This window comes from Cinclus cinclus, chromosome 19, assembly GCF_963662255.1.
Source record: "Cinclus cinclus chromosome 19, bCinCin1.1, whole genome shotgun sequence".
In the NCBI taxonomy this organism is placed as follows: domain Eukaryota; kingdom Metazoa; phylum Chordata; class Aves; order Passeriformes; family Cinclidae; genus Cinclus; species Cinclus cinclus.
In genome coordinates, this window is record NC_085064.1 from 1471789 (window position 1) to 1485422 (window position 13634).

Below are 13634 nucleotides of genomic sequence, written 5' to 3' on the forward strand. Positions count from 1 at the left end.
GGGAAAACAGATAGTCTCAACAAAAGACCAGGCCACAGAGATACTTCTGAAATAAATTGAACACAGAACAATCTGTCATAAAATTCAATAAGCTTTCTAAAATTTAGGAGTGATTAGTAATCCATAAGGAGAAAGCTTGATTCTTGAATGTAATTCAAATTTTGCACATTCTAAACTGTGCTCTGTGTGTGTCTGTGAACATCCAGTCCCTTGTACAGAGCTTGTCCTGTACAAAGTGCTGGCCCTGGGGCACAGAAGGTGTGGGATTCCTGCTTCTCAGGGTGAGCTGTAGTGCTCCAGGCCCCTAAAACCCATTGGTTTCAGATGAAATGTTGTCCAGTAAAAGTCCAAGGTGTGTTTTTCATGAAAAAACTGTTTATTTTTTGGACTGTAAAATGAAGTTGCTTTGTCCCTTCTCTGCGAGAGGCCGGGAGGTGGCTGTGGGTGCTGCACAGTGCCACACACTCCTGCTAAACTCTGAATTCCTTCTATTTACAGAAACTCCACAGTGCAGCTGCCCCGGACTCTTTCCCCCCCGCGAGGTTTTAGAGTGACCACAAAGAGCCCAGGGCAGGGGGCAGCTTTGTCCCACTCACGCTGCAGTTCCCGTTGCCATGTCCCAGTTAGATGGCAGTGCATGAACAGGAGCCCCTCGGAACGGGCATCTCCAGCTGCCCTGGCACCTATGAGCTTGACTAAAATGTAAAATTGTTGCATCATAAATCTCTTTATTGCAGTTTTCTGGCTCTGTGCTGTTCTGGGGGCATTCAGCTGCCTTGAGCTCCTTTGTGAGCTGCAGCTCCAGGGCCGTGGGAGCTCTTTGGCAAAGTCTGGGCTCAGTGCTGGCATTGCTGGAACTGCTCAGACATGGTCACACTGCAGGAAAACAGGAATGTTTTAATTGACTTTTATTGTTAATGCCCAATGGCAAGTCAGCAAAGTAAGCACTTGCTGTTAACAATTATTTATTAAGATGCTCCATAAGATGAGATCCAGTTCTGTGGGGTTTAGTAATTCTAAAATATGTACACGAGTCATGATTAAGCTGCGTAACTTTAACCTGAATCATGGAATGGACACTCATGGGTAAGAATCAAAGGGAAGTTTATTGCAAATTTAGGGGAAATGCAGGAGGAAAAGAAATCCTGTGGGAGCAAGGAGAGGCAAGAGTGCAGCTGGCTTTGTGCACTGGCAGGGGCACTTACAGTGGGACAGGTCTGACACACAAATAAATAAAATAAAAAGCTGATGTTCAAAGGAGGCTGTTGGCTGCTCCCAGGGAAGGTAAGGCTGCATCTCATCCACATGCACAGGGGTTGCTATGGAGATTTGGGGTGTCTGTGCTTAAGCTCCTAAGTGTGAGAAGGTGTCAATAGGCTGAGTCTAGAGCAGGGAATAATGAGGCACTGAGGTCCATGAGGTGTAGGGAAGACACTGGGACACAGAAACAGCTGAACTGAGAATTCACCCTGTGGAAATTCCCAAATGAGCCTAGAGATGCCTTGGCTCTTTCAAATGCATTTTGTAAAGATGTTGCAAACACTGAGTGATGGAAGGAAAAGAAGGTGGGGAAAAGAATGTAATAGTGTATTCTTGCAAGGAAAATGTGGAGAGTCACCCCTCTCTTGAGCAGAGAAATGGGATTAGTTTTAAAAATCTGGAGTTTAATGTCATTTTACTTCATCTTAGTTGTTAAAAAATAAGGTGAAGTTCAGAAGTGATTAAAAAGGGAAATTAATACTTTTAATGAAGGCAAGGAAGAGGTGTTTTAATAATGTGTTTTTTCTATTTAAAATCATGTTTGCATAGAACGCCTGAAGAGCATTGTGGCTTGGAAGCATAACTTAGTTCATCATTAGAATCATTGCTAACCTAAAATAGAATGTGATTCCATGATTAGGAATAATGCTGGCTGGGAGAAGGGTCATTAGTTGCCAGGTACAGGAGGATGGAAAGAAATAATACTGGGTTTAGGTTTAAATTGCAGTGTTTTATCTTTAAATGCAAGAAGTCCTAAGATAACAAGTCACCAAGAGACTGGAGTAATTTTTGATGTGTTTTCTATCCTTACATTTTTTCAAACACAGTGTTGGGATTATCCACAAAGATCCTTCAGAGTTCCAGCTGAGGATCTGTCATTTGTCCTGCAGGAATTGACAGGCACTGCGAGTCAGAAATGTGTTCTGCTTCACCAGGAGCCTTCACTTGGTTCATACATTGAAATGAAAAATGGCAATAATAATGATAATAATAATAATAATAATAGTAACTTCGATTTTTTTTTCCATTTGCTAAATCCTCCTTGTGGTTTTCAGCTGTGTCCTGACTGTGCTGGTGTGGAGGGAGCACAGGGAGAGGAGCAGCTGCCCGCGTGGCACAGGTCACTCCTGTTGCAGTGTCACCCTGCTGGGCTCCGTGGTGACACCACTGCCACGGCCAAGGACCTGGGCACAAGGGGGGAATTATTAATTGTTGTTATCTGTTCTTCAGAGTCCATGAACTGAGGCACTGGGTGTTTTAGTGGCACATGCAGGAGTAGTGCTGGCAGAAGATGCATTTGGCCTGAATTTCTTCTTCCTCACACTTTTTGTCAGTGAAGTTAGTGATGATGTGTCTGTAGTTCATATAATAACTGAGGTCATGATTGTATTCTGTGTTCTAGGTCACTGTAGATTATTGTGCTGAGCAAAAAGGTCAAGATTTGGGAACTCCCTGAAATCAGTCCTGGCTAATACAGACAGATTTTGTAAGCCTGTCACCACAGAGAAGTGTGCCCATCTGCAAAATGGAAATGACTGTTCTGTTTTGCAAGGGAGATGGCAGTTGGTTATGCTGTTATCAAAATATATATAGTATGTGTTATAAATAAATACGTGTTAAAAATTCCACTTGTGATCTGTGTGAATGGAAGGAGTAAAAGTTCTCTGTGCTTGCAACTCAGTCTAGGAGGAGATGCTGCATGATGTGTGTTGATGTCAGACTGGTTACTGAGGCACATTCATTTCAGCTGAGAGCTGTACCTGAGCACAGCTCAGCCTGTGCGTGGCCCAGGAGCTGCTCTGGTGCTCCAGGAATTTTTAGCCAAGATGGGACTTCACAGGTCCAGAGGAAACCAAAGGTGCCACAGGTACCCTTCCACAAGCGTTGGCTCTGCTTTCTCATGGTGTCAGCACACAGTAAATGGACGTTGGAGCTGGCAATGTTAACCATCAGTTTTATAAACAGTTGCTATGGTAATTGGCAAATCTTCATAAATCATTTGAAAAGGTCCCCCTTGCCACTGGGGTTTGCTGCTGCTGCACTGGAACATGGAGTGTTTTTGCTCCCTGGGAGCTGGGTTTGAGGAGTTCAGCATTCACAGGTTGGGTATCCTGCTATAGCATCCTCCTTCCTGGTTGCCTGCTGCAAATAACGCTGGAAAAAATCTCTCCTTTTTACATTGGCTTCACTGGAGATTTACCTTTCTAACAGTAAGCCCAAAGCTAAAAAAGAACTGGAATTTCAGATTGCCCCTTTATTTTTGTTTACTCTTCAGCCCGATGTGATTTCTGCAGATGGAGCCTTTGAAGTGCAGCCCTGCTGGTGCTGGGCTGTCCCTGGGTTTGGTGTTGCTGGGAGGGGCTGCTCCACTCCCGGGGCTCTGGGCAATCTCACTGCAGAGAGCTTCCCTTCCTTTGCTTAACCTCTGACCTGTGAAAACAAGAGTTAATCAAAAGTTCTGAGGTAGCTAAGAGGAAGGGGAAGTGTTTGGTTACAAATTAAATATGAGCAAGTCATAAGCCATAAATCTTCAGTAGTGCTACCAGTTGTGCTACTTAAGGTCCACACGGTACAGAAAATTTTGGGTTATAAACCCAGCCTGTGCTTCTTTGGAGGGGTGTTTAAAGGCTGCCTTGAGAATTTGCTTTGTATAAGACAAAAAAATATCCACATTTTTTTCCTTTTCCCTTTTGGCAGACATCTAGAAACAAATTCAGATAACTGTATTTCTTGGGGGATTTTTTAGATTTTTTCAACTTTAACTGGTCACAGTTTGGTCTAATAAAAGCAGAACTGTTTTATTCTTGAGTAGTCAACACATGGAATAAGTAATGAAGTAAGTGTATTGAAGATGGCAGGATAAATTAGCTTTCTAATGTATCCAGAAATTTTGGGATGAGAAAGATCCTGAATTGTGCAGTGACAATGGAGGGGGGTGAAAACTGAAGTGAGATTGTCTGCATAATTTGCACAATTCTGTGGTGGGTTTGTCTTCGTTTGTCTTGTCCCTCTCTTGAGCAGGAGCCACACAGCTCCCCATGAGTTGTGGGGGGATGAGTTCTGCTTCAAATACCTGCTCATTTCCTCAGATTCCAAACGGTGACACTGTCCTCAAAATGGGAAGTTATTCTCAAAACAGAAAAAGAAGCAGTTATGATGAGATGTAACCCATTGTTTGGAAAACGAGGAGGAGTGAGTGTTATGAAAAGGATAATAGGTTCATCAGAGGATACTGGGGAAGAGAAGGGAAAGCCAGGGAGTTGCAAGTGTGGCAGAAATGGGGCTGTGCCTGTTTCTGTGGGGGGTTGCTGGTGTTCTGACACTGTGTGAATATGAGATGTATCTGGGCTATTTTTAATGGAACCACAGAGCCTCTTTCCTACGTGCTGAGTAAAAAATGTGAAATTGGTTTAGGCTGGAGTATTCTCATGGCTGGAGCCTGGAGCTGTGTGGTGTGGGGTGTGTGCTGGTGGTAAAGAAAGCCCCTGGCAGCTGCAGGAGGCCCAGCAGTGAGCAGTGAGCACAACAGCCCCGACAGGACAGGACAGGACAGGACAGCAGGGAGCACACAGCCCCGACAGGACAGGACAGGACAGGACAGGAGGGAGCACACAGCCCCGACAGGACAGGACAGGACAGCTGGGGGAGGCTCTGCAGGTCACCCAGGACCTGCCCCTGCTTTGGGGTCCCTGCTCCAGCTCCCCTGGGCCCTGGGGAGGTGGAGGCCTGGGAGAACCTGCCTTTGTTTTCCTCTTTTACAAGACACGATACACAGACATTGAAAGCACACTAATGGTTTTAAGGATCCTCATTTTAACTCTGTAAATGTATTTTTCTGGCGAAGTCCCTGAGTGATTAGGTAGAACTTTTAATGGTGCCTCTGTGGAAGCAGCTTTGGTTTCCCACTGCCAGGGAGCTTTCTGCCTTCCTGCTTTTCTGTCTTCTCAAACTCTTTTGATAGATGCTTTGAACGGATTTGTTTACCAGGTTCTTAATCTCTACTTAGCAGATATGTTTGCAGAGGATTTCTTGTTACTCTTGTAATGGCTTTTAACTCCACTAAAGTTTATTTAACTAAAGAGAGAGAAAGAAACTTATCTTCTACCTAATCCTTCTGGGTTGTTTACAATATAATGTCAAACTTAAATGCTGTTTAAAGTGGTAATTGTCTGTCTTTCTGCTCTATTCAAATACACACTTTGTAAAAATGTTTAGAGCGTATTAATTTAAACGATAATGCTGTCATATTACATGAAAAGTTAAGTTGCTTATCAGTATATTTTGATAAGCTACTTACATTTTACAGTAGCATTTGCAGGCTTCAAACAAACGCTAATGATGGAGTGCCAGTCACTTTGTCTGTCTCATAGAGAGCTTCTCACCTCATTTATCACCAGAGCTGCACAGCCAGGGACCACAGGGCACTCCGTTCCTTACAGCTGTCAGGATGTAGTCATATTTTATAAAAACTTGAAATCCTGTCTAACTGTATCAAAATAGAATCCATTTGCTTCAGAAAGCAGCTGTGATTAAAGAGCATCAGGGAGTGCATCTCCGACTGCCTTTGCATTCGCCACAGCCAAAGGAAATTCCTCACTGGTGTTGGGAAAGGGATTGAAATCAAGAACTGTGCCATGAAAACAGGGCACAGAATCCTACCGAAGCTGCAGGGAAAAGGAACATCCTCACTCTCTTGCTTTGTGGAATGGAGATGTAAAGTAAATGAAAAAGAAGGGATTTTTCTGTGTGTTTCCCTTTTAATTTTGTTTCTTCTCCTCTTTTGGAAGTTGAGTGCATGTACTGAAGGTGGAGTTTCTGTTTGACTGAAGCAAGGGCCAGGCTAAATGCAGTGATGGAATGAGATTTTTAAACAATCAAAAACTGTGATACTTATTATTCAGTTTTAAAAGTCCACTTGTACTAGGACTCAAAACCAAAATAACTGTCTTGTCTTTTTTTTTTCTTTCAGTTATCTTCCATGGTTTGAAGTCTTTTATAAACTGCTCAATGTCTTGGCAGATTATTCAGCAAAAGGACAGGTATTATTCTAAAATACTGGCCCTCTTTTTCCTATCCCAATATCAAATGAGTGAGGGTGAGAGGATGGAAGAAGTGTTTCTGTCAGAGATGACCAATGAATGTGAATTATTAATTTGTGTGATGCAGTGATGCAGAAGATCATATTCAGCTTGGCAAGTGCCTCTGAAAAATAAATACACATTTAATTTTCTTATTGGAAAAGATAAAGTGCAAGGCTGTGGCTGTGCAAGACCTGGCTGACTCAAGTCTCTGCAGTCAGCCATGCTGGCTTTCCTGACTCCCTGAGCTGTGTCCAGCACAGCTCCTGTGATTCTGCAGTTCCTGTATTGCACAGTCCCACCAGTCTCTGCCAGGGATCTGATCCAAGTTTGTCATGGGCAGTAAAAGTAGAAATGCAGAATGTTTACCCACCCCTCTGGCCTACCCTGCCCTTCTGCCTTGGAGTTTACCTGGTGACAGCAGTGCCTGTTCAATATTCCTGCTTTATTCTCCTTCTCATTTCAGGATAGTCAGAGGAGTGAGCTCCTAGAAACATTTCATAAACTTACCATCCCTGAGCCAGGAACCTCTGTTCATCTTGGAGTGGTAAGTGTTGGGAAGATGTAAACTAAGGTGTTTAATATTCATTCCATGTCATAGCAGAGGAATGTCAAAAGTAATCCTCTCTCCTGGAGCTTGTACAGGTGTTGTTTTCCTGTAAGGAGCTGTGAAATTCCCTTTTCACTACTGGGGCCCTCTGCTTCCCTCTCCCTAACCTCAGATGTCTTTGAAATGCAGTTGATTGGAGGAAGGCTGTGAGTATTCCCCTGGGAATGTCTCACCATATCCTCGGTGACCTGTGGGAGGTCAGGAGCACCAAGGGACATTTATTGCCCACACTTCTGCACAGCTCCTGGCTCTGGGAGTTTGATGGGGGATCAGGCTAGAAGCAAACAGGCACTTACCTGTCACGGCAGCCTTGGGAGTATTAACTGCTCATCACATTTTCTGGTTCCTTCTCTTCCTTCCCCCTGCCTCAAAAAAACCTCACACAAAAAAAGAATTTATTTCGTGTTTATATTTTGTAGGAAAATTAAGCAAAGCACACTGACAGTATAGATGTGGGATTTTGTTGATAGGATTGTATTTTTAATTTAATCTTTTGGGGTTTTTGTCTTCATTTTTGCAGCACAGCCTTATGCTCCAGGCTGTGGTGAGCACTGCAGATGCTCCTTGCTGCTGTTGCCAGCTGAGAGTTCACGTGGACCCTCCTGGGAAGCCTCCCTTGCATTTCCTTTACTCCTCCTAAAGCACTTTCTGGCAAGAAGCAGCTCATGGCCCTTGGTCCCCCCAGGGCTGGCAGTGCCCAGGGAGCAGCTGTGTGCCCCGGCTGGTCCCAGCTGGCCCTGGACACGTCCCCAGCCCCTCGAAGATCCCTCTTGAGGAGCATCCCCATGTTTAGGGGATGAGCTGTCTCCCAGGGCAGTGGGGATATTCCAGTTTCTTCATACCAGTGGTTCCAAGGAATGCTGCCTGTCTCAGACGTTTCATGGGCAATGGAGCAAGAAAGGATAGAAGAAAGCAGCCCAGGGACCGTGTCTTTCTGATTCTGTTTTGGATGTTCCTGAGCCCACTGTGGGGTCAGAGCGAGGTTGCTCTGTGTGATACAGCTGAGTGCTGTTCCTCTGCCCTTGCATCTTTGCAACCAAACCAAACCAGTGATGCAGCAGAAAGCAAAACTTGGGTTTCTCATTCAGTGGAGCTGTGGTCTCCACCTGCTGTTTCAGGTTACAGCCTGATCAGGAAGCACTGAGATGGCTGAGATTCGTGTGCAAGAGAATTGTGCCAGTTGTGGAGCTGTGCCAAGGATGGAACAGCCTTTAAGGCTTCAGCCAGTAATTAATAAGTAGCCCTAAGAGAAATTGTGAAAAGATTAAAAATTATATGAATTGTATTCAAGTCACATTCTCTCCTTTCTGAAGCCCTGACCAAGGATCATGCAAGACATCCATGGTCAGATTGGGAGCTGGAGTGAACCTGGGCTCCTGGAATGCAGGCAGTTCAACACACTGAACAGTAGAATGGATTAGGAAAGTATGAGAGCAATATAGTCTTTCAAAATGTGCTTTTAGGGTGTACAAAAGTGACCTAGAACTTTTCAGTACTTCTCAGGTAAGCAGGCACTGAACCTTAGGAAGCATTTCCCAGTACATCTCCATAAGTTGCCCCGTGGCTGGAATGAACCTCTCTGGTGCTGTGAGTCAAGAGAGGGCCCTGCCTGCTGCTGCTCCCTGAAGTCCAGCCTGCCGTGGGCTGGGGAAACCTAGCTTGAATTGCAGCCTGCCTTGGAGTTTCCTTGGCATCTGTCACAGCCCCTGTGAGTCTGTCTGTAGCAGCAGCTCTGAAGAGCAAAAACATGGAATATTACTTTCCAGGATCATTTGATACTTTCTATCTTAGTGCATTTCCTATTGCCCCTGTGATCTGGGAACCCAACCTCTGGAATCCAGGACAGAGAACTCAGGCTGGTAGTTGGTAACAAATGTTCTGTCATTTTTACTTAGCTGAGCAACTGCTGTTACTGCTGATACCAATACCAAGCAATAAATTTAGATTGCTTTTGACATTATTGAAATAATCGATATTTGCTTTTTTTGTAGCACTCTTACTTTACTGTGCCTGACACCAGAGAGCTTCCCAGTATACCTGAAAATGTGAGTATTTGGGTGGACCCTACACTTTATTGTTTCCATTTAATGTCATCAGCTGCATAGATAACAAATATTGCTCTGTTTGGGATAGGTTTTATTCTGTAAAACACTTAGCATTCAGGCAGTCTTCATATGTGATTAAAAGCTGAACTGTATGAAGGACAAGGTACTGATGGGCAGATTGATGTGGGCAGTACAGCAGCTCTGCTAATCCTTCACTCTGGAAGAATGACCTGAGAGAGCAGGGAAAACACTCTGCTTGCTACACGGCTCCTGAGAATGCCAAGCTCTTTAGCTCTACCTGGGCTCTTTAGAGCCACTTTTTGGGAGACTTTTTAAGCCTCGCGCAGTCGTGTGTGTTCCAGCCTGGCTCAGCCTTCCAGCCAGATAAGTGTGTGAGGAGACAATGCTGGCATTTGCTTCTCTTAAATGCTCTTTAATGTGCTCCTGCTCTGTCTCAGCCAAACTCCTGTGCCTGACATCTCAGTTTTCTTTCCTGAGCATTTTGCGGTCGGTCTCAGCATCACATTCTCCAGTTGATGGCATGAAAGAAAAAAGGGAATCATCAAGACATTCCATCTCATTTGTGGGAGATTTGTATAACAGATAGCATTCGGGGCTTTTTGTTTGCCTTTCAAAATACTGTTGCTGGTTTTTCTGTGTTGCAGACTCTTCATACTGACACATATGCTGACAGGAAATTTAATAGATGTGCTCCTTCTTCTGGGGTGCTTTATTTTAGTACAAATATGGTACGCTGGGTGTAATTCAGGAATCAATTCCTGAGTCTAAACCAGCCATCACACAATTCACAGAATCATAAAATCCCAGAATGATTTGGTTGGAAGGGACCTTAAAGCCCATCCAGTGCCACCCCCTGCCATGGGCAGTGACAGCTTCCACTGTCCCAGGATTGTGTAATTTCTTAGGAGGTTTTTATCTATCTGTTAAAGCAACTTTCCCGAGGAATTGAAGCATATTAGGGAATAATACAAGGAGATTGAATGGGCATAAGTCTGGTGTGTTTGACTCAATTGACCTGATTTATTAAAAATTCCATGTATCTTACCAGGAATTGCATTTTAAACCCATATTAGCAAAAGTTTTAGTTTGGTACCAAACTTCCAAGTTGGATGTGATAATGGAGAGCTGCAGAGAGCTGTGTTTGTAGTGTTAACAAAACCTCTTGGAATTACCTGACTTTGTGTCAGATCAATGTGTTTAATGAGTCACAGAACCATTTAGTGTGGGCACTTTTCCTTAACAGCAGCTCAATCCCTGCTTCAGGAGATGTGAGTTGTGTGAGGGATGTGTAAATGCAGAGTGACTTCAGAAGTAAATGGGGTTGGTTGCAGGAAAAACAGTGCAAGACTGAAGTTCCTGGTACTAGCTGTCGTGTTTCAGAAGCAGCAGGTAAATTAACTGGCTGAAATGATGGCATTTTCTTGGGGATGATGTCCTGTGTACTTTTGTACCACTCAGTCCATCTTCCTCTTCAGATGATGGTGGAAGAGAAGTAGGTGGGTTTTAATCTCAAAAGTCAGTGTAGTCAGTGTGTATTTATTGATATTAGATAGCAAACAATCAGATGGATGATTATTGGAATGAGCTTTCAAAGGAGTGTGAAGGAGTTTTGTAGCACTCACAGTGAATTTCAAGAGGCGTGGGGATACCTGTTCTGAAAATCCCCCTTTTTACTGCCCCAAGAAAGGTTTAAATCTTAGGAAGCAAAATACATAACAATTACCCTGCAAACTGGAACGCTTTCATTTGTATTTATTTAACTCATTCATGGTTTTGTCACTTACGAGACATGTCTTTCAAAATACATGTGTAAGTCCCAATTTCAGCTTCAGAGCTGACAGCTTTCTTATAAATACAACTTCGAGGGAACACGTGAATCTCCTCAGTACCAATACATTTCCATGCAGCCCACATGGTTCCCAGGTGTCCTTGGCAAATCTCGGAGAGCAGACAAGACTGAAACCTTATAAATCTTTCCATCTGAAGGTACATTTGTGTGTCATGTCATCACAATAAACTCGATGAAAGAACAATTGCAAATCAAGTCCCCACATCTATTTTCCTCCTGCAGTGGAGGCTGTTGCCCCCCAGACAGATCCGTGTGGAGCAGGGCTGCATCCTCAGGCTGCATGCAGGGATTGTGTGCTGCTTTTGCTGTGCCCCTGAGCTGGGTGGCATCAAAGGGAGTTCAGGGCTCCTTAAAAGTCCTTTTAATTCCCACTATTAGCAGGAATTGTGTCGTCACGCGCTGTGTTTTGGCGTGGTGGAAGGGTGGGTGAGAGGGGGAAGAAGAGACGTAGAGAAGACAGCTTATGTTTAGACAAAAATATCATGTTAATCAGCACAGATGGGATGAGAAATACAGAAAAAGTACATGATAGTTTAATAGGTTTTTGGCAAAATGTGTTGGCTTTTTTTTTTTTTCTCCTTTGACTGTACCTGTCTGTGGCTCCAACTCTGCTGTAACAAAGACCTGAATGATTGTTTTATTTTACATGTTTGAAGCCAACCATAATGAGCTCAGTTTTTATCCCTCTACATACTGGTACCAAAGTCTCCCAAATACAATGCTTAATTTTCCTTCAGTTCTTTGTGTTTGGATGGCAAGCTGGGGAACATATTTTTGCACAGTATGAAGCATCTTGGCAGACTTCTCAGGCCAAGTATCTTGGATCTGTCAAAAGTGCTAATAGGCTTTGTTGAGCTTCTTTAAGTTTCTAAATCATATTTGCTTTTTGCTTTTCTGCACTTTTTTATTTAAGGATGATTAAGATTGCACTTGAATTCATGACTAATCTAATTTTGCTCTCACATGTGCTTTTTGTATAAGGCTGTCTTTATCCTATAGCAACCCTTTCATGTCTGTAAGAAGCTATTTGGAAACAAATTCCCTAATTCAGCATTTCTGGGTATTACCTTTTCCTCCACCTCTTCCATTTTCTTTAATTTCTATGTTTTAAGAAGTGAGGTGCTCAGAGAGAGAATTCCCTTCCTCCTTCCTCAGCCTCCCCAGGGAAGTGCTCCTCTCTCTCACCCAGGGGTGTCTGAAGTGAGGGGTTCAGTTCATACAACTGGGTTGGTGTGTGTGAAATGCCCAGATGTGTTCCCAATAGTCAGAATTGTTTGAGCACAGGCTGAGCTCAACTGGCCTCTGAGAGCTGCTTTTAGTTTTGGGATGTGGGTTTTTGGTACTTTATCAGGCAGCTTTGAAGTCTCCATAAAAGTGACAGAACATTGTTTTTCTCAGAGAACTATGTTGCATTCAAATAGCTGTGTGTGAAACATCATCACTTTTAATACTCCAAGACCCAGCTCCCCAAAACTTTGGGGAGAGATACTGCAATTAGAAAGGCCTCTGCCATAAGATGAAATCTGCTTTCTTTTGTTAAGCCACATACTTAATGTAGCACAATAAAAGGATGAAATCACATTGGTTTGGGGGTTTTTTTGGTTGTTTTTTTGTAGGGAAGCTTGGTTTTGTAATATCATGAGTAAAAAATGATTTTTCCCTCTCCCCAGAGAAATCTGACAGAGTATTTTGTAGCAGTTGATGTCAACAACATGCTGCACCTCTACGCCAGTATGCTGTACGAGCGCCGCATCCTCATTTGCTGTAGTAAGCTGAGCACTGTAAGTAAAATGTACAACAACAATTCCTTCTATTCACAGTAGTTAGGTGGTTTTTTTATTACAGTCATATGTAGGAAATTAACTGATCTCCAGGTCCATCTTTCAACCTCAGTCATGCAGCCCCAGCTCAGTTCTGTGCCTTACGTGAGGATTTTGTGGAACTTCTGCTTGCCCCCAGTGTTCAAAAGAATTTTTTGGATACAGGGGTTTTTGTGGCTGTTTGGTTCACGAGTGTTCAAAGACTTACGCCATAGCAAAGTCCTTTATTCAGAATTTACTTGGCAGGAGAAAAAAAAAGATAAATGACACTGTCAAATGGATGTTCCAGTGACCTCTTCCGGATGGACCAGAAGAGTGGGCTAAAGCACATTGAGAATTCACAGTTTTGCAGTTGTGTTTGATAAGGTTTAGTCTTAATGCTCCTTAGGCTCCATCAAGTGTCTGAGAGATGAAAGCTGCTGAATATTCTACTCTCTTCTAAAAATGGCTGGAGATCAAAACAAGCACGGGGCTTGATTCAGTTCAAAGTTTTGTGTTATGCATTTCAAGGTTTAGCAGTCAATAAGATTGTGATTTTCTTTATGAAAGCAAATGCTCAGTGGTCATCGTGTTTGCTCTGTAAATGGCTATTGATTGCTTTCCTTTGTGAGTGCTGAAGATGGTTTAACTAATTTTGGTTTCTAGTGCTGTGGGCTGAGCACTGGAGCAGTCCTGGCTGAAGTACAGCTGCCATTTCCACTTCCTGGGGCTGTAACTGTGTCTGGCTGTAGGACCAGACTTGCTTGGTGCTTGAGATTCAAACTGCTCCCTGGCACTGTGAGTGCTCTGCAAGGCTGGAGTGATGTCCACAAACTCTTGTAGGGATGCTCTGTCAGCACAGGGCAGAGAAATGAGAGTAGTAAGGCCTGAGACATGATCCCAGAATAACAATTACTGTATCATTTGGGAAGGTAAGCAAAAGGAGAATTGTAATAGCCTCTGGCATCTAAT

The 13634-nt window shown here is 43.5% G+C and overlaps 1 protein-coding gene across 8 annotated transcripts in view; it reads left to right on the plus strand.

The window, feature by feature from the left end:
- The window catches only part of DENND1A (DENN domain containing 1A), a 152478-nt gene that overhangs the window by 58719 nt on the left and 80125 nt on the right, over positions 1–13634 (plus strand). For 6 of the 8 annotated variants that reach the window (XM_062505519.1, XM_062505520.1, XM_062505521.1 and 3 more), the window contains exons 6-9: positions 6230–6299; positions 6805–6885; positions 8940–8993; positions 12534–12644. The exons of 1 other annotated variant lie outside the window; for it this stretch is intronic. In XM_062505519.1, the coding sequence (XP_062361503.1) occupies positions 6230–6299; positions 6805–6885; positions 8940–8993; positions 12534–12644 (316 nt within the window). The remainder of the gene's footprint in view (positions 1–6229; positions 6300–6804; positions 6886–8939; positions 8994–12533; positions 12645–13634) is intronic. One more of the 8 variants, XM_062505525.1, reaches the window with a different exon arrangement.